This window comes from Lissotriton vulgaris, unplaced genomic scaffold, assembly GCF_964263255.1.
Source record: "Lissotriton vulgaris unplaced genomic scaffold, aLisVul1.2 SCAFFOLD_911, whole genome shotgun sequence".
Lineage (NCBI taxonomy): Eukaryota > Metazoa > Chordata > Amphibia > Caudata > Salamandridae > Lissotriton > Lissotriton vulgaris.
The window spans coordinates 261,813-280,758 of record NW_028247209.1 but is presented as its reverse complement, the minus strand read 5'-3'; the positions used below and the strand labels follow the sequence as shown (position 1 = coordinate 280,758).

General features: G+C 46.5%; 1 protein-coding gene across 1 annotated transcript in view; it reads right to left on the bottom strand.

Annotated features, from left to right (window-relative positions):
• The window catches only part of SORL1 (sortilin related receptor 1), a 607,546-nt gene that overhangs the window by 340,184 nt on the left and 248,416 nt on the right, over positions 1–18,946 (bottom strand). Inside the window, exon 15 of the mRNA XM_086949665.1 lies at positions 5,513–5,620. Coding sequence (XP_086805791.1) covers positions 5,513–5,620 — 108 coding nt within the window. The remainder of the gene's footprint in view (positions 1–5,512; positions 5,621–18,946) is intronic.

The window sequence follows — 18,946 nt, the reverse complement described above, 5'->3', positions numbered from 1 at the left end:
AGGCTGTACAGGTGGGGTAATACCACCTTATAAATATTGCAACTTAAGAGGTAAAAAGAGTAACTGAATGAGTCCAAATTACAAAATGCGTTCTTGTTGAAACAAAAGATTAAAACCAGTTTACTAGTCAACTGTTGACTAATTTGTAAAAACCTTACTTTAGAATATTCCTTGGGCATTAGACTGGACTCTGAAATTTTTGGTGAGCAGTACCCCTGCGTGCCAACAGGTGGCAGTGCCTATATAGGCACCAGCCCAGCGTGCGGACATCAGTTTCTTTTCGCGACTTTCCACCCCTGAAGGGTGGAGCCATGTAGAACAGGGATTACTGGTGTGATAAACTAGGACCCTTAGAAGGGAAACAACCCTTTGCTCTGAAATCCATTTGCTTGGCTGGGAGGATAGGTAGATCGATAAGGAATCTGCAGCAAGAGTTCTACCAGAAAAGGCGTTACCAAAGGTAAATATCTTGCTTATCTGATCGAGATTTCTAGCTGTAGATCCTTACCTTGGAGTAAATACCCTAGCAGTACCTCCCCGGAGGTGGGGCTGCGATACGGATTAGACTAGAAATCCTGTAGGCCTGAACAGGCATAGTGACCGTCTCGCTGGACCCGACTGTCCAGGCATTAGTGCTCTGTAAAAATGTTCAGAGGAGCCCATATTGCTGCCTGACTGAGACCCAGGACACAATCTCCGCAAACTAATGCTGTGGTCGCTGCCTTGGCTCTTGTACAATGAGCTCGTCACCTTCAGAAGGTTGCTATTTGGCTATTGCATAGCAGATCTTGATGCAGGGAACTATCTATTGTGGAACAGTCCATTTCTGGACCACCATTCCTTTCTTGGCTCTGACTTACCCCACAAAGACTTAATCATCCACCTGGAACTCTTTTGTGTGGTCAAGGTAGATTGACAGCGCTCTTTTTGGGTCAGGCGGGTGGAGTCTCTCATCTTCTTTAGAGGAGCGAGGCAGAGTGTAAAATGTAGCCAAAGTGATTGACTGGCCTACGTGAAAGCGAGTTACAACCTTCAGATGCTCTAGAGACAAGGACCAGTTTGTCTGGTTAGATGGTAATGTACGGAGGATGTGCTGACAGTGCCTGTAGCTCACTGACCCTCCGGGAAAATGTTATTACTACTAGCACGTCTGTTTATATTGTGAGAAGCCTGAGTGGGCAGTTATGCAAAGGCTCAGAAGGACCACACATCAAAAATGTAAAGGTATAAGAACCAAATTAAGGTCCCACTGTGGCATAATGAAGGGTGCAGATGGGAACATGAGTTGAAGACCTTTCATAAACCTTTGTATACTAGGAGATTTGAACAGGGATGGCTGATCTGTCAGCCGCAAAAATTGCAGAGAGATAACCTTTTAATGTGCTCAAAGCAAAGCCCTGCTGGGCTACGGTAAGAATGAGCAGTAGAACCTGGGTAAGGGGTGTAGAAAGAGGGTCAACGTGTCTGTCTTTACACTGTGCCACCAACTTGCACCAACAGCAGGCATATACCATTTTGGTAGAGGGCTGCCTGTATTACTAAGAAAGCATTGCAGACTTGGCGCGAAAGGTCGAAAGCTGTCAACTGTTGCCGCTCAATCTACACGCAGGAATGCAAAGCCTTTTCAGGTTTGGGTGCAGAACACTGCCCTGCTTCTGCGACAAAAGATCGTCTGGAAGTGGAAGCCTGATCGGAGGACCCATTCTTATGCTGGGCAGCTTGGGATACCAGACTCTCCATGCCCAATCCAGAGCCACACAAATGACTTGGGCCCGGTCATTCTTGATCTTCTTGAGAACTCAGGCCAGGAGTGGTATTAGCAGAATGGCGTACAAGAGGCTTGAGCTCAAGTCAAGATGAAAAGCGTCTCCAAGTGAGAGAAACCTTGGAAACTCCAGCACACAAAATAGTTGAAATTGCTCATTCTCGACAGAGGCAAACATATCTAACCAAGGTTCTCCCCATTCTTGGAAAAGACCTTGATCCACCTTTGGATGGAGAAGCAGTTCACGATTTGCTAAGCATCGATGGCTGAGTTAGTCTGCTATGGCATTCAGAGATCCCTCCAGGTGTTGAGAACCAACAGAAATATGCCTTGGTGTTCCAGCTATGTCTAGAGGCAGAGTACCTTTTGACAAAGAGTTAACAACCACACCCTACCATGTTTGCCGCAATACCACATACTAGTGGTGTGTCTGAACACCTGTACCAGCCTATCCCTGAATGAAGGAAGAAAGGCCTTCAATGCTAACCGGATTGCTCAAAGCTTCACCAGGTTGATGTGGAGTACAGATTCCGCCAGAGACTAGAGTCCTCTGACCTCCACCTCTCCTAGAACAGGCGCCCTAGCCCAGAAGTGATGCAGTTATCACCACAGTCAGCTCTGGTTGGGGAAGGGAGAGGGTTCTGTCACTGACCCAATCGTGTTTCGTTTGCCACCCCTGCAGGTCCCGCTGAGATCTGGACCTTGTCAGAGAGATTCTCCTGATGCTGTGCCCACTGGAACTTCAGGTCCCACTGCCCAGCCTGCATATGACAATAGGCATGTGTCACAAGAAGGATGCAGGAGGCCATGAGACCCAGCAGCCTCAGAGTCAGTCTCACCGAAATCAAGGATAGAGGCCAAAATAGCGGTATCATAGCCTGAATATCTTTGACTCTCCTGCTGGAGGATAGGCCTGAAACTGCACTGTGTCCAGAACAGCTCCTAAGAAAGGGAGCATCTGAGTAGAGTTAGGTGTGACTTCGGCACGTTGATAGTGAACCCTTGGCAAGTGCAGAAGGCTCACAGTAGTCTGAAGTTGGGAGACAACTGACTGGGTTAAGCCTGCCAACAGCCAATCATCGAGGTAGGAAAAGACTGGAAACCCTAACCTTTGCACATTAACTGTGACCACTGCCATCACTTCAAGGAACAGCTGAGGGGCACTGGTAAGGCCAAAGGAGAGAACGGCAAGCTGAAAGTGTTCTTGACCCGACTGTGAACTGCAGAAAACACCTATAGGTAGGCAGGACGGGGATGTGAAAATGTGTGTCTAAGTCCAGCGATATCATCCAGTCTCTTGCGTCTACTGCAGACAGGACTTGCAAGAGAGTGAGCATTCTGAATTTCCCCTATTTCAGGAATTGATTTAGAAGATGAAGGTCTACAATAGGACGGAGGCCTCCGTCCTTCTCGGGCACCAGAAAGTAGCAGGAAGAGCAACCATGACTTACTTCTGATGCCAGCACCTACTCTATAGCTTCGTTGGCAAAAAGAGCTAACACCACCTGACAGGGTTCGGAGAGGCACTCCTCTGTTAGCTTGTCATAGTTAAGTGGCATGAGTGGGGGTAGCCACAAAGGGTAGGCATTATCTCCAATGAACGAATTGCAAAACCCAATGATTGGATGTTTTTGACCTCCAATGGAGCATAATGCACTGTATCCTACCCATCACTGGATGTCCATGATGGTCAAAGGGCACGCTAAAAGGGTTTGGCGATAGTGGCTCCTGTGGGGCTAGTGGACTGGCTCGACCTCTGGCTGCAAGTTACACCTGGTCAGTTGGAACCAAATTCTTGGCCCCCCGAAAAAAGTATGCGTTTTTTTTGTCCCGGCATGTCAAGAGTTGGACCCGAAAGGTGCTGTAGGAGGGCTGGGGTTTCCGAGGGGCCATGGAAAGACCCATGGACCTGGCCCTAGCTCTATTGTCCTTAAAGTGCTCTAGCCCGGAGTCCGCCTTCTCTGCAAACATTCGAGAGCCCTCAAAGGGCATGTTGATGAGTGACGATTGGACATCCATCGAAAAGCCAGTGGTTCTCAATTGACGATTAAATTGCTCTGCCCAGAGAGTCTGTCATGTCCAGTCCACATAGTATGGTGAACCTGGCTGAATCCTTTTCATCAACAATTGCTTGAGAGTATAGCTCAGGTCACCACCAAGACCATAGGCAATACTTACGCAACTGAATCTTATGGAAGAATAAGCTTACAAGACACTAGGTGTTCCCAGAGCGCAGTGTCTTTCAGAACATCCTCTTCTCAATGTAGCCAGCCTTTTGGATTCCCTACCCATTGGACTGGTAGGGAATGCACCATGTTAACTTGGGAGGTGGAGGCCTGGAACACTAAGCTCTCTGGGTTGGGGTGCTGGGTGAGGAAACTGTCATTTTCTGGGGTGGGGCAATGGCGGTGGGCAATTGTGCTATGCACAGGAACCCCGTGCAGGGCTTCGACCGGGCCATAAACAGCAAATCGGTAGGGGCTTTACTGAATGGAAGTAAGAGCTCGATGCAGCAACTTAAAGCTTAAACACCTCCGGTCAAGATGTTCGTCTTGACTGCCACAGGGGATAGCTTAAGGTCCAGGGTCTCAGCAGCCCTCCGCACAACCACAGTGAATGAGACACACTCTTCTGTAGCCACAGTAGGGGGAGAGACCAGTCCAATGTCGGGGGAGAGACCAGTCCAATGTCTGGGGAGGGTCCAGTACATTGGAAACCGTCAGATCCTCACACCAGTTGTCTTCTGGATCTTCTAAGGGCTGGTATCCATAAGGGTCCACAGAACCCTCTCAATCAACAACCTTCTCAGGCATGTCATATGAATAATAATAACATACAACAAAGTCTCAACAGGTAATATTCTGAAGGCAAATTGTAACACAGTAAAATAAAATACAAATGAACAAAGAGAAATGCAAGACACACCAAAGCGGACTATTGAGGTCTATATACAATCATGGGTACAAAAATAAATTTCAGACAGCAATAGCAATATTCTTTCTATGTAAGCGTAATCAGCAACAAACAGCACACATAGTGCTCGGGATAAAAAAAGTGAACAGAGCATGTGAGGCACATAACAAGGTGAAAGTAACCAGCGAGAAGGCATGATTTATAAAATGGTACATAACATATGAACGCGGAGGGGAAACAAATTTTTCAATCATACTTGCACATGTGTCCAAAAATTTCAGAGAATAAGTTATCTCCTTGCTTTGTTTTTTCCCCCCACATCTGTTTACCTCTCCACAGACACAATAGAATTCTGTAAGCTTGGAGATTGAACCATTACCCTCTTCTTCCCCTCCCATCTTGTCAGCTCCACTAATTTAAATTAATGCATGGTCAACCAACATCTCCTTGAATTCCCTTGCTTTCAATCTCTGTATGTAGTAAGTTTCTCTCATTTTCCACAATCATTTTGAAAGGCTTACATGAATACAGAAGAGGTGGAACTGCAGCAATATTTTCTAGCCTCAATGCTGGCATCACAAAGCCTCAATACTGGCATCACAATGAACAAAGTTGCAATCTCGTACTAATAAAGAGACTTTAATACCTATATAGTTGGGGTGCTTTTAGAATTTGGCACCGTAATCTTTAAAGTAAATTTTAAAGTTCTATTATGTACAACTTACTAATATATATAACATTCAATCACAAATCAAAAACTGTGAGTTGTCTTTATATATCGAGGAATTCAATGTCCCCATCAGAGAAGATAGTCTTTTTGCTAATTAGACTTACCGCAATTCTGCTCATCAGTTCCATCAAGACAATCCTTTATACCATCACAATGCTTCAAAGAAGGGATGCAGGTTTTATTGGAACACTGGAATCCATTGCACTGGGTTTCTGGAAAGCAATAATTACATTATAATTGCAGTCACAGCTATACAAGTCAGATAAAACTAAATGAACAAGTTACTTACCTTACGTAACAATGTATCTGTAAGAAACATTAGTTCGTGTTAGATTCCTTACCTTAGAATATCCCCAGGGGTCAGTCTGGATCCAGAAAGTTTTCACTAGCAGTACCTCTGAGCGTCAGTAGGTGTCGTTGTGCGGCTCCGTGTCCGTCGCTGGCGTCGTATGCGCTGAGTTGACATTACGGAGACTACCTACTTAGGCACCACCCATGAGCGCTGACATCAGTTCTGTACACGACTTTCCGCACCAGGAACGCAGAGCCATGCAAGACACTGACCACTGGTGCATAAAACTAGGGCCCTAAAAGGGATGGCCTTAACCCTAGAAATCAGTTCGCAGAACAGGGAGGATGGGTGGGGCGGTAAGGAATTTAACGCTGACTAATATTTCTTACAGATATATTGTTACTGAAGGTAAGTAACTTGTTCATCTGAAAGAAACACGTTAGTGTTAGATTCCTTACCTTAGAATAGATACTCAAGCAATATCAACCCCGGTGGTGGGTCTGCAAACTAAGATCACACCATAAAATCACGGCGAACAGAACGGCCAAAGAAACCATCGCTCCGGACTTGGCTGTCAAGGCAATAATGCTTGGTAAAGGTATGCAGCGTGGACCACGTAGCTGCCTGACAGATATCCTGCAAAGGGACTCCTCGTCCCAGAGCAGTAGAGGCTGCTGTTGCCAGAGTAGAATGGGCACGCAGCCCCACAGGAGGCTCCTTTTTAGCCAACGATTAACAGGCTTTAATACACAGAACGACCCGCCGAGGGATGGTTCGCTTGTGCACAGCCCGACCTTTCTTGGCGCCCACGTAGCCAACAAAGAGTTGATCATTCCCCGCGGATCTGTTGTGTGGGCTTCAGATAGAACGAGAGCGCACGTTTTGGGTACAGGTGGTGGAGCCTCTCTTCCTCTTTTGAAGGGTGCGGAGGTGGAAAGAAAGTGGGCAAAGTGATGGTCTGCCCGATGTGGAAGGGCGTGACAACCTTTGGCAGAAAAGAAGGACAGGTCCTCAAAAACACCTTCTCCAGATGAACAGAAAGGAAAGGAGGTTTAGCAGAAAGAGCCTGGAGCTCACACACTCTTCTGGCAGAGGTGATAGCTACCAGGAAAGCCATCTTAAGGGCGAGAAGTCGTAAAGGACAATTATGAAGGGGCTCAAAGGGAGCGCACATCAGATAAGTCAAGACCAGTTTTAAGTCCCACTGAGGCATTATGAAAGGCATGGGAGGAAACGTCTGTGTAATGCCTTTGAGAGAACGGTTAATAACTGGGGACTTAAAAAGAGAAGGTTGATCTGGAAGCTGTAGAAAGGCGGAGATGGCCGAAAGCTAACCTTTGATAGTGCCCAGAGCAGAGCCCTGCTGGGCCAAGGATGGAAAGAACAGAGAATCCTCAGAAAGAGGTGCAGAGAAGGGATCCACAGCCTTTGCTGTGCACCATGCCACAAATTTGTTCCACCTGCAGGCATATACCGTCTTAGTGGAGGGACGCCTGGCAGCCAGAATGATATAGACTTCGGGAGGAAGATCGAAAGCTGTCAACTGTCGCCGCTCAATCTCCACGCATAGAGGTGGAGGGTGGACAGGTTCGGGTGGAGGACCGTCCCCTGCTGCTGCGACAGAAGATCCTCCTGAAGAGGCAGACGAATCGGGGGATCGACAGACATGCTGAGTAGCTCTGGATACCAATATCTTCGTGCCCAGTCCGGAGCCACAAGGATAACCTGGGCCCGGTCGCGCCTGATCTTCTTCAGCACTCTGGGTAGAAGTGGTATAGGCGGAAAGGCGTACAACAGACCGCAACTCCACTCGTGACGAAATGGTCTACGAGCGAGTGCTGCCTTGAAAATTCCAACATGCAGAACTGATGACATTGCACGTTCTCTTCTGTGGCGAATAGATCTAGCCAAGGCTCTCCCCATTGTTGAAAGAGGCCTTGCGCCACGTCCGAGGTCATACGCTATGGTGGATGATGGAGAACCCCAGCAGGTGCAGGAGGTCGGCCGTAGTCTGGAGGTGGCTGATGACTGTCTGGGACGAGCCTGCCTTCAACAACGAGTAGTCGAGGTAGGAGAAGACTGAAACCCCTAGCCTGCGCAGATGAGCTGCGACCACCGCCATCACTTTCGTGAACACCCGTGGGGCGCTGGTAAGGCCGAAGGGGAGCACGGTAAACTGAAAGTGCTTGTGGCCTACCGTGAACCACAGGTAACGCCGGTGGGCCGGCAGGTCGGGGATGTGAAAATAAGCGTCCTGCAAGTCCAACGCTACCATCCAGTCTCCAGGGTCTAGGGCAGCTAAGACCTGAGCCAATGTCAGCATCTTGAACTTCTCCTTCCGGAGGAAGCCGTTGATGTTCCGGAGGTCCAAGATAGGGCGTAGGCCCCCTTTGCCCTTCTTGGGTACCAGAAAGTAGTGGGAGTAGCAACCACACCCTACATCTGGCCTAGGATTGCGCTCGATTGTCCCCTTGGCCAAGAGGGCTGTAACTTCCTCTTGTAGTAGTTTCAAGTGATCCCCGACACGCGGTGGCACTGTGGTGGCATGGCTGGAGGGGTCGCCTCGAAGGGGAGGGAGTAGCCCCTTCGGACGATTTGCAGCACCCACCTGTCCGATGTGACAGTCCTCCAGTGGAAGTGGTGATGGCGAACCCTGGCCCCCACTGGCGTCACATGGGCCTGAAAGCTCTGACTAGGAAGGTTTTTAGGCAGATGCTGCAGGGGCAGGTGTGGACTGGCCTCGCCGTTTTCCCCGACCGCTGCCACGGCGATTTCCACGTCCACCACCGCGCTGGACGGTAGTCTGCGGCCCGTGGCTGGCAGGGCATGTGGGGGCGCCCCTTCCTTGGCCACGAAAGGAGCGAAAGGCAGCCGTTTGCTGGCGCGGGGCCGAGAGGCCCAAGGACTTGGCCGTAGCCCTGGAGTCCTTAAAGCGCTCAAGTGCATGGTCTGCCTTGTTGCCAAAGAGGCGACGGCCATCTAATGCCATGTCCATAAGTGTGTTTTGGACATCAGCCGAGAAGTTGGCGGACCTCAGAGCGATGGTGCCTCTTCGACTTCTTGTGCCTCTTACCTGAGGAATTCGAGCCCAAAGACCGATGATGACTCTCGGAACTGTGGTGACTCCGGCCCCGCGACCGGTCCCTCGATCTCCTTTCGGACCGGGACCTCGAGCGGCACGGGGCGGACTGCCGAAGCTCGAGTCGCTTACGGGACCGCTCCAATCTAGCTTTAGACTTCAGGGCCTGACAGTCGGAGCAGGATTTGTCGTCGTGGTCCGGGCCTAGACAGTGCAGGCACCGGCGATGGGGGTCGGTAACCGACATCAGTCGGTTGCAGTCGGCGCAGGGCTTGAACCCGGGCATCCCTACCGGCACCGCCGGAGTCGAGACTTCGAAAGCCGATCAAAAGGATCGTAAAAAGTTAGTTAAAAACTGACTAGGTTACAACTTTTTACGGATCTGCGCTTGCTGGCGCGGAAAAAAGAAGAACTGATGTCAGCTCGCGGAGGCGGCGTCCAAGTACTCCGACGAAGTCATCACAGCGCCCACGACGGACGCGGAGCCGCGGATGACGTGCATGGGTACTGCTACGCAAAAAATTCCGGATCCAGTCTGACGCCTGGGGATATTCTAAGATAAGGAATCTATCACTAATGTATCTCTTTCAGATACATTTTTCCTGGCTTTTACAAGTGATAAAGAGCCAACCTGAAATTCTGAATGTTTTTGAAGTACACCGTAAAGCGACAATGAACATCTAAAATTAAAAATTTCAGCTGATGTGTTCAGATTCTGAACAAAAGATGGAAGGAACACAAGTTGATTGATATGGACCTACAGAAGGACCTTCAAAATACACCTAGAATTTATGTGAACAATAGCGTTGTCCTTGCCGAAATACATGTATGCTCTATTAGTGCAAAAGCTTGGATTTCACTAACTCGCTTATATGATGTCAGTATTAACTGAACGGCCACTTTGCAATATAAGAACATGGTGTTGGCTCCATGAATTGGCTCTAACAGAGGGTTCATTAGCTGTGAATGTTGCATTCCCAGGCTACAGCAGTGTGTCGCACCAGGGAAACAATCTAAATAGACCTCACTTAAATACTTTCATTATGCTCCAGAAAAACAGAAAGCAATTGTCTGAAGGTCACCTTAAGTGTGATATACCAGGGAAGTTGTTTCCTTAAAGTGCAATATAAGCCCCATTCTTGGAGATACAAAATATATGGTGAACATTGAAAGGGTTGTAATGAAAGCAAATGTTAACCCGTGTGGTAGCTGCACATTCTGAGGCTCTTTTATGTTCCCTTGTTTCTCTTTGTTCAAGAGTGCTCCAGCAACAGCTCTGCTGGGTTAGTATTTTTGTTGTTGTAAAGATTAGTGCTATCCTGTTTTTACCTTCTTTGAGCTCACTGCATATTCTCTGAATCATATATTGAACTATGTTGACTATAAAAATTCGAATTTATGAACCCCACATTGTGGACACTGTTTGAATGTAATTATGTATAGAATGTACTACCACCCATTAACATTTTTTAATCTGTAAGAACTACTAGAAATGTATGATTCTAAAGTTATGTTTTCGGTCTATCACAGAGTGGCCGCTGTCCTGATACTGTGTTGCCCCCTTGTTTCCCATCGTATACCTGCCCTGATGAAGGTGCTGCCGTAGATCGGGCCTGGCACCGAAACGCATGTTGGCGTGGTTACTTCCCGTCCTGCTACTATCATCTTAGCTCCCCGGCAATTTGCTGAGAGGACACCGCAGGACGCCCTCAGTGTATTAGTGTACGATGTGTACTGAGGTTGTTGTATGAATTGGTCTTAGCTGGATGCGATTGATGTAATGTGTGAGGATATGCAAGAGGAGCGATTTTGTGATGATGAATAAAAGATAAATGGGTGTTGTGGGGCGTTTTATCTATGTCTATGTGATTGAACTATTGTTATTTGTTCATGTAGTGATGCTTTTGTATATCTTCTGAAATATATATCCTAAAAAAGAAAAGAAAATTATATATTTTTCCATCTCCTGACTGATGAATCATGTGATGTGGCCTTGAAATGTGGTGAGCTCAAAGTTGTGTTGAGTGAAATCCTTGGAATCTCTATGAGCCTTTAATTAAAGTACATAGGGCAGACATTTCTTTGCTAGTTGTTGGTCTCTCTGCCCTGCTGGTCTGCCCTGTATTCGTCTCACGGGGCCCCTACTTGTATTAGTTACCTTTCCCAGCCCTGTGCTGCGGGGTGTGCATGTCCGAGTGTGTTAGGAACCCTTGATTGTGCACCTGAGCTAAATTGTTGAAGTGTGTGTGACGTTGGGTCTTGGATATCTACACTGCATGAGCGGATTGATCTTGGATTTTGGAACCTTGAATATTTATCTTCTTCCTTGGAGATTTGACTGATTGATCATTTGTGAGGGACTCTGTGAACATGGAGAGTATTACAACCTTCGGTTTTACGGATGAAGATTTTGCACGGATGATTGGCGCGACTGAGGGAACAGGCAGTTCCTTTACCCTGTCCAAAAGGATCGAAGAGGAGTGGGATAAGCTGCCTAACCTAAGAAATAAATCTCAGAGGCTCAGGCCAAATTTATGCTGGACTATTTAAAGGCTGGAACAATTCCTATCGGTCTTAGATTTAGGAACATACCTGGGTTATTTATTGAACTGCGCCATTTTCTAGAAAAATGGGCACTTATATCTAATAGGTATTCAAGAGACTACATGATGCTCATTGTAGAAACGGCACTTCAAGTCCTGGCTACCCTGGCTAAGGAAATTGAGGAGCTGGAGGATAAACTTAAGAAAGAAAACCCGGTTGATCTTGGCCTAAAGAAACTAGAGGAGATTAGCTTAGAGGTCGACTCCTTTGCTGAAAATCTCATAAAAAGGAAAATGGAGAAATTCAGGAAGGATGTAAGACTCTTCTCGCAGGAAAAGGCATATCCCTACCTGACCCCCCAATTTTACACTAATGTGGAGGGAGGAAGCCGCTACCAAGGAAATCTGAGAGGTGGCAACAGAAGAGTGCAAACCTTTTCTGACACAACTGATTCAGATGGGGATAATGGCCCTAACCATGATCCTAACTATAACACTGGTTTCCCACAGCGTCTAGAGTCATTCGATAGACCTAATGGCCAAGATCATTTTTTATCCAACCGCAGAGGCAATCCCAGACCAAGAAATCTGACACCTCAAGTGCCGCAGTTCCTGCAAGGCCCAGGCCGTCCTCAGAGATATATTCAGACTCGGAGCACGCAATATTGGAGGAGGTAAAGATTATTCCAGTGTTTAACCTATCTGACTCTAGTATCCTCAACGAGTCCTTGGCCCTTTTATCCCATGGCCTCTCGTTTGTTCCCTCCACTAGATTAGATCGGTTTGAATTTGTCAAAGATATTCATGCTTTCTTCAGGAAGATTTGCCTGAAGAAGTTTTTTCTCTCCAGACCAGCCTTGGCTGATTCTGAAAATGCCTCGGCCTGAAACCTCCCTCTGATTTCACCCCGAGCCTTGATGTCCTCGGACCCGAGGTTGGGGTGTTTGAGAAGGCAGTGATAAACAAATTAGATAAATTACTGAAGTTTGTTCCCTCCCCAGGTTATAATCTGCCTATGGAAGAGAATCTGGCCCTTAAACAACCGCGCGACAACCCCGAACTTACCATTAAGCCTTGCGATAAAGGCGGGGGAATTGTTGTATTCAAAACTACCACGTATGTAGAAAAGATGAATAATCTCCTGTCCTCGGACACTCATTACAATCGCATCATGAGATGCCCAGAGAAAGCCCTGAAAAGACGTATCCTCCTTCAAGTGACAGAGGCGGTAGAGGGTGGCTTCATTTGTGCTAAAGAAGCAGAATATCTCACCCCCACCTTTACTAGGATGCCCATTATATATGGTCTTCCCAAAGTCCATTAAGACCGAGCTGACCCGCCCATGCGCCCTATTGTTTCCACCATTGGGTCAGCTACGGAACCTGTATCGAAGTAAATCGACCAATTTTTGAAACCTCTGGTATGCAAGCTCAGGTACTACGTCAGGGACACGGGCGACTTTATCTCAAAGATCGAAAAGTTGCCATTTGACTCTAATTCTGAACTCCTGGTCACTATGGAAGTGGAATCTTTGTATTCCAATATCCCTTAGGAAGGGGCTCTACTTGTCCTTGAGAAAATCTTGACCCCACAGGCGAACCTCCCCAATGCTTCTGTGATCCTTGACTTTCTTAAAATCGTGTTGGGTGAGAACTACTTTGAATTTAAACCAGTATTTTCATCAGGTCAAGGGTGTAAGCATGGGGGCCTCTTGTGCCCCCAGCGTGGCCTGTCTGTACATGGGCCATTTTGAGGAGAGGAATTTCCATAATGAGATGGCCCGATTTTACGAGAACGTGCGAGCCTGGTTTCATTGATGATATTTTCTTCATCTGGTGCGGCGACCAGGCATCGCTGGACGAATTCATTAGTTGGATCAACTCAGCCGATGTGAACATCCGCTTTACCGCTAATTCCAGCAATGTAAAAGTTGAGTTCCTGGACGTGTGGGTTAGACACTTTGAGAGACAACTATATGTGTCTCTCTATACCAAGCCCACCACCAAGAACACACTGCTGGAATACGGGAGCTTTCATCCGCTGAGTCAGCGTGACTCGATCCCCTTCAGCCAATTCCTTAGATTAAGGAGAAACTGCTCTCAAACGAGAGACTTTCTCTTACAAGCAGACATTCTGAAAGAGAAACTGGCCCAACGAGGATACCCGCAGCGTCTCATTCGAGACTCTTTCAAACGTGCGAGGTACTTCAATAGAGACAGCATGTTTCAGGAGCAAAACAATGATAAACAGGAGCGTTTGGTTTGTATTACCAAGCACTCTATGATTGATAACAAGCTGCGACAATTGTTCAATTCCCACTGGCACATCCTGAACACCAACGACTCTGGAAACCAAATAACCAAACCTATCTTTGCCTTTCGCCATAACAAAAATCTCCGCAACCATTTGGTGCAGGGGATTGTGCAGAACTTAGGAGAACCCAAGCAGATTGGAGTATTTGGACTGCCCCCTATAGAAGGCAATCATCGCTGTGGCACATGCCAAGCATGTCCGCATGCCCTTACGGGCAACACCCTGACTATCGGTAATCACAATGTCCAACTGAAGAACATGAGTAACTGCTGCACCACCAACATAGTTTATGTCATCATATGCCCTTGTGGGCTACCCTACGTTGGTGAAACGGGGCGAGAGTGACGAATTCGAATCGGCGAACACAAATCGAACACCCGCAACCAAAAAAGTGGGGCCCCACTTGTGTCACATTGGATGATGGCCAAGCAATCTGAGACGGATGTGAAGTGGTCTATCCTGGAAAAGGTCCGCAGTGTCCCAGGCAAGGATGCTACCTCTATGAGGAAAAAGAGGGAGGTCTATTGGATTTTCCTCTTGGAAGCTGTGAACTCAGGACTGAATGGCATATGCCCATGGGAGAATGCGATCCTATAAAGATACCTCGGCTTGACCAGGATTGAGAACTGATTATAAGCCTGTAGGTGCATTTCCGCTATATGACCCGTGTTGCGCCCATCCACTCTGCTCGATTACACTTTTTAGATCTTTGTATCCATAGTGTAAATCGTCCTGCCTAAAGAGACTGATTGCATTATACTGTACATGTCCCTTATCTCTTCCTCCCCGTTTTTAGCACCCGTTGTGCACACTGCTAAAAGAGATCCTTGTTCTAGGGGTGAGTATCCCCGGCAGAAATTATCTAGGCTCACGTTTTATTAGAGTCGACCCTGTGCTTCTCCTCTTAGATAAGACATCTGGTGTTTTTTCGCCCTTCCTTCCCGGTGTGTTTTTGGCCATGCCGGGCTTTACCTTTGCCGGATGTGAGTCCGTTCTCGGTCCTATTGGGCGAGCGGGTGTGTCCATACCAGCTTTTTCTTCTGCCGGCCGTGAATCCGGCCCAGTTCCTATTGGGCGAGTGGGTTTGTCCTACCCCTTTTTAAATCGCGGGAGCTCGAGCCCTAGTTCTGCTAGCAGCTGCACACCCGTGTTCGCGCCCGGACGTATAGCAGAGAAGCCCTGATAGGAGCCCCTTGGGTTTCGAGGTAAGCGGAATGCCGCCCTGGGTTAACACCCGCATTTCGGGGATACTTTATCAGTAGCTGAGATCGGCCCCCCATGAGCCTGGTAAATGCAGCTCTGGGCTTTGTAGCGAACCTGAGCTATGGGATTGGATCATGACCTATTTGTGATCGCCGCCATGCCCTAGATAATAGCCTAGTGGGGGTGGCCCTAGAAGTAGTACGAAATTGGAGCCCCTGTGTAGTAATTATCAATTTAGCCAGTGCTAGTCATCTTTAAGTACGTTGTTTTCTCTGTGTTCCTCAGAGCCTTCTAGCGCCCGAACCTATGATGTCTGCGGATATCGGTTTAATCCGCTCGAAGCCATGAATGAGCTTATTCGGAGCGGCGTTTACCGCTTGCTGCCGATACAGTAGGTAATTAGTGAGCGATCACAGCTGTACCCGCCAAAAACCTAGACTCCTTGAAACGAACGGGTAATTGAACCCAGAATTCAGGTTTAGCGCTCGCCCACTATGTGTTCTTGCTTTCAGGCCGATCTCGGAATCCAGTCCTTGCTCCGAGCTTGTACTAAGGAAGCTGGTTCCAGCCCAAATTCGAAGTGAAGAGTTAGCTTACATTCACCGTTCATGAAGTAAGTCCCCGTTGATGAGTGGTGTATGCTTTCTTCTTGTTTGACCCTTTGACTTTAACACTGCTGGGACGGTGGCCCTTTGACATACATACTTTTCTCTACTGCAGGATTCTTACACACTTGGAGATGACCGGGTGTGTTTCTGCTAATAGGTGTGTCCCCGTTGAAAAAACGCGACTCATATAATATCGATTTAAGAAGTGCGTCAGATAGACACACGTGCCTCCCTTATATTAGGTAAATATCTAGTGGGTTGTTTTAGCGGTGAGCCTAGTATCTCTACGTTTTGAGTACTAATGGTACACTTGCCTAGATTAAAACTGCAGTCACAGCATACTAGATGTACCCTAGAACCTAACTCTTCCCTCCGAATGCTGTATGTGTGTTCTTTGACCTAACGGATGCGTGGATGAATGAATCAAGCATTTGATCGCAAGGGATTCCTTTGTGCACCAGCTCTGCTGGGTTAGTATTTTTGTTGTTGTAAAGATTAGTGCTATCCTGTTTTTACCTTCTTTGAGCTCACTGCATATTCTCTGAATCATATATTGAACTATGTTGACTATAAAAAGACGAATTTATGAACCCCACATTGTGGACACTGTTTGAATGTAATTATGTATAGAATGTACTACCACCCATTAACATTTTTTAATCTGTAAGAACTACTAGAAATGAAGGATTCTAAAGATATGTTTTCTGTCTATCACAGAGTGGCCGCTGTCCTGATACTGTGTTGCCCCCTTGTTTCCCTTCGTATACCTGCCCTGATGACGTTGCGGCCGTAGATCGGGCCTGGCACCGAAACGCGCGTTGGCGTGGTTATTTCTCGTCCTGCTACTATCATCTTAGCTCCCCGGCAATTTGCTGAGAGGACACCCTCAGTGTATTAGTGTACGATGAGTACTGAGGTTGTTGTATGAATTGGTCTTAGCTGGATGTGATTGATGGAATGTGTGAGGCTATGCAAGAGGAGCGATTTTGTGAAGATGAATGAAAGATGAATGGGTGTTGTTGGGCGATTTATTTATGTCTATGCGATTGAACTATTGTTATTTGTTCATGTATTGATGCTTTTGTATATCTTCTGAAATATATATATCCTAAAAAAGAAAAGAAAATGATATATTTTTCCATCTCCTGACTGATGAATCATGTGATGCGGCCTTGAATTGTGGTATGCTCAAAGTTGTGTCGAGTGAAATCCTTGGACTCTCTATGAGCCTTTAATTAAAGAACATAGGGCAGACATTTCTTTGCTAGTTGTTGCAAATGCTCATGCAACACACTGAGGGTTGCGGAGTTGGAATCTAACTTTTGTCCCTCCTTACCTGGACAGAACATTCCCAAACTGGGAGTTGTGAGGGCTGTTATTCAAACAGGTGAAAGAGATTCCTGAACCAGTACTGCCCGAGCCACGCTTGAGTTATCAAGATAAGCTTGCACAGTTCTGAAAAACCAATAAGGAACATCTTAAGGATGAAGGCTAATAGCAGGGTTACACAAGTGTCTTGTTCCTCAAAAACGGATCAACGCTTCCCTGGTTGTCAATGTGCGCAAACAAAGAACCTGTACTTTTTAGTTGTCTCTGGCTGCGAATAAATGAGACTGCAGATTTCTCCATATTTGGAATCAACTATAGAGGTGATTGGAGAGGCTCTACCATTTATGAAGGTTGCTGTTGGATATGCGGAGGGTGAACGTCAGTCGTTACATCACAGGTCTTTAGGTCCGAACTGTCTTTACTATGGACGTGTGTGTATGTGTGTGTCAGTTATAGTTAATCATGTTACCATAAGAAATTGATTTTTTGCTTTACTATTAACTTCGGTGCCGTTTGGTGAATCTTCAAGAAATTTTCAAGAAACTTACCAAGAAAAGTTTATCCACTTCAGGACTTTCCTGTAAACTTTGAGGTGATCTGTCAACTGGGTGCATGAAAAAAGGAAGGTGTCCCACTTAAAGGCGGATTATCTCATGTTGGTGTAGTAAGCATGGATCTAAGTTGAATGCCATTATGTCTGTCTGAGGAATGTGTTTAGTGTATTTTACTAAACAGTGGAGTGTTGTCCATACGGCCTGAGAGCAGATGCCCTCTACAGTGACAAATGGATACCTCTCAACCTCTTTTCTTAAAATTGGGGGTCAGCTGATGTCTTTAGGAGGATAATCCCACTAAGGTGAATAGAAAATTGTCCTCGGGTGTAGCATGTTGAACTATTGCAAGTCCACAAACCCTAACGGAAAATATCAACATGTTTGTACGTTGTCATCTACCATGTCATGAGTCATATATGAGGTTGTAAGAAGCACATGACGGGGCTCAAATTATAGTTAACTCATTGAACTATGACTAGAATGATATATATCTTACTGGCGGGCGCCAGTAGGTAGCTATAGTTAGGTCCTAGTTTCCATAGGACAAGCGTTTTTTGACTTGCCTATATCTTTGGCGCCGCTTGGCGAACCTTCGCAAAATTTCCCTAAACATGTGCGATTAAAGAAAAGTGTCAAAGAGTACATCTTGTTGTGCATTGGAAGCTTCTGGGTGATCAGTTAAGCGGCGGCCGAGAAAAAGGAGGACCAAAAAAAGGGTATTTTCCTATTTATATTCCCATAGGACAAGGGTCGAACCTACAATCCAAATTATAACAAGTTTGGCAGAAAGGTAGATGTTACGCAGATTTTGCTTATTGTTACTTGGTGCAAATCCATTCAGAAGTTTTTGTAAAATTTAAGAAGAAAAAGTTAATGATATCTCTGGCCGCGAAGCCTTTGTGTAAAAAGATTAGCTCGTGCATGGAAATGCACAGCTCTTACTGGGTTCCAACACTTCAACCAGGAAGTGCTGGCAGCCATCTTGGGACTCGGCTTCACCAAGTTCCGAAATAAAAAGTGAAAATTTATAAAAGAGGGAAGGGTAGAAAAACAAACATTTTATGGTTGTTTTTTTCCAGTAAGGTTGTGACAAATTCGCAAATTGGAGGTAAAAATTAAAAAATTAAAAAACAAAGTGTGGGTCCATCACCTCATTCATTATCGGCCCCTGGGTGGGCTTGGTCCCGGGGGTATTTTTCCGGAGAACCATCACCTCCCTGGGGTCTATTCTTTTACATGGGAGGTTCTATCTGACCCTCCCAGCCATGGGGACCACCACCTTCCCGGGACTTATTCTGAAATGATTACGGGGGGCTGGGGCATTAAATCACTCATGACATGGTTAGTGACAACACTGATGACATCATTGATGTCACTGACCATGGCATGGTGTAATTATTTGTGTATCCCTTAAAAATGTCATCGGACACAGTTCAGGAAAGGGAGAGTGCGGCGCTGCTGATGTTTGACGAAAAGAAAACAGCACCAATTAAGGAGACCAGTGCAACCGGCAAAATAAATGAACCTAACACTACATTGAAGGATAAATTTAAAATCTTAGAGAAGAAGAGTCGCGCCGAGCAGAGCAAATGGTGGGAGGCCAGGTCTTTAAAAATG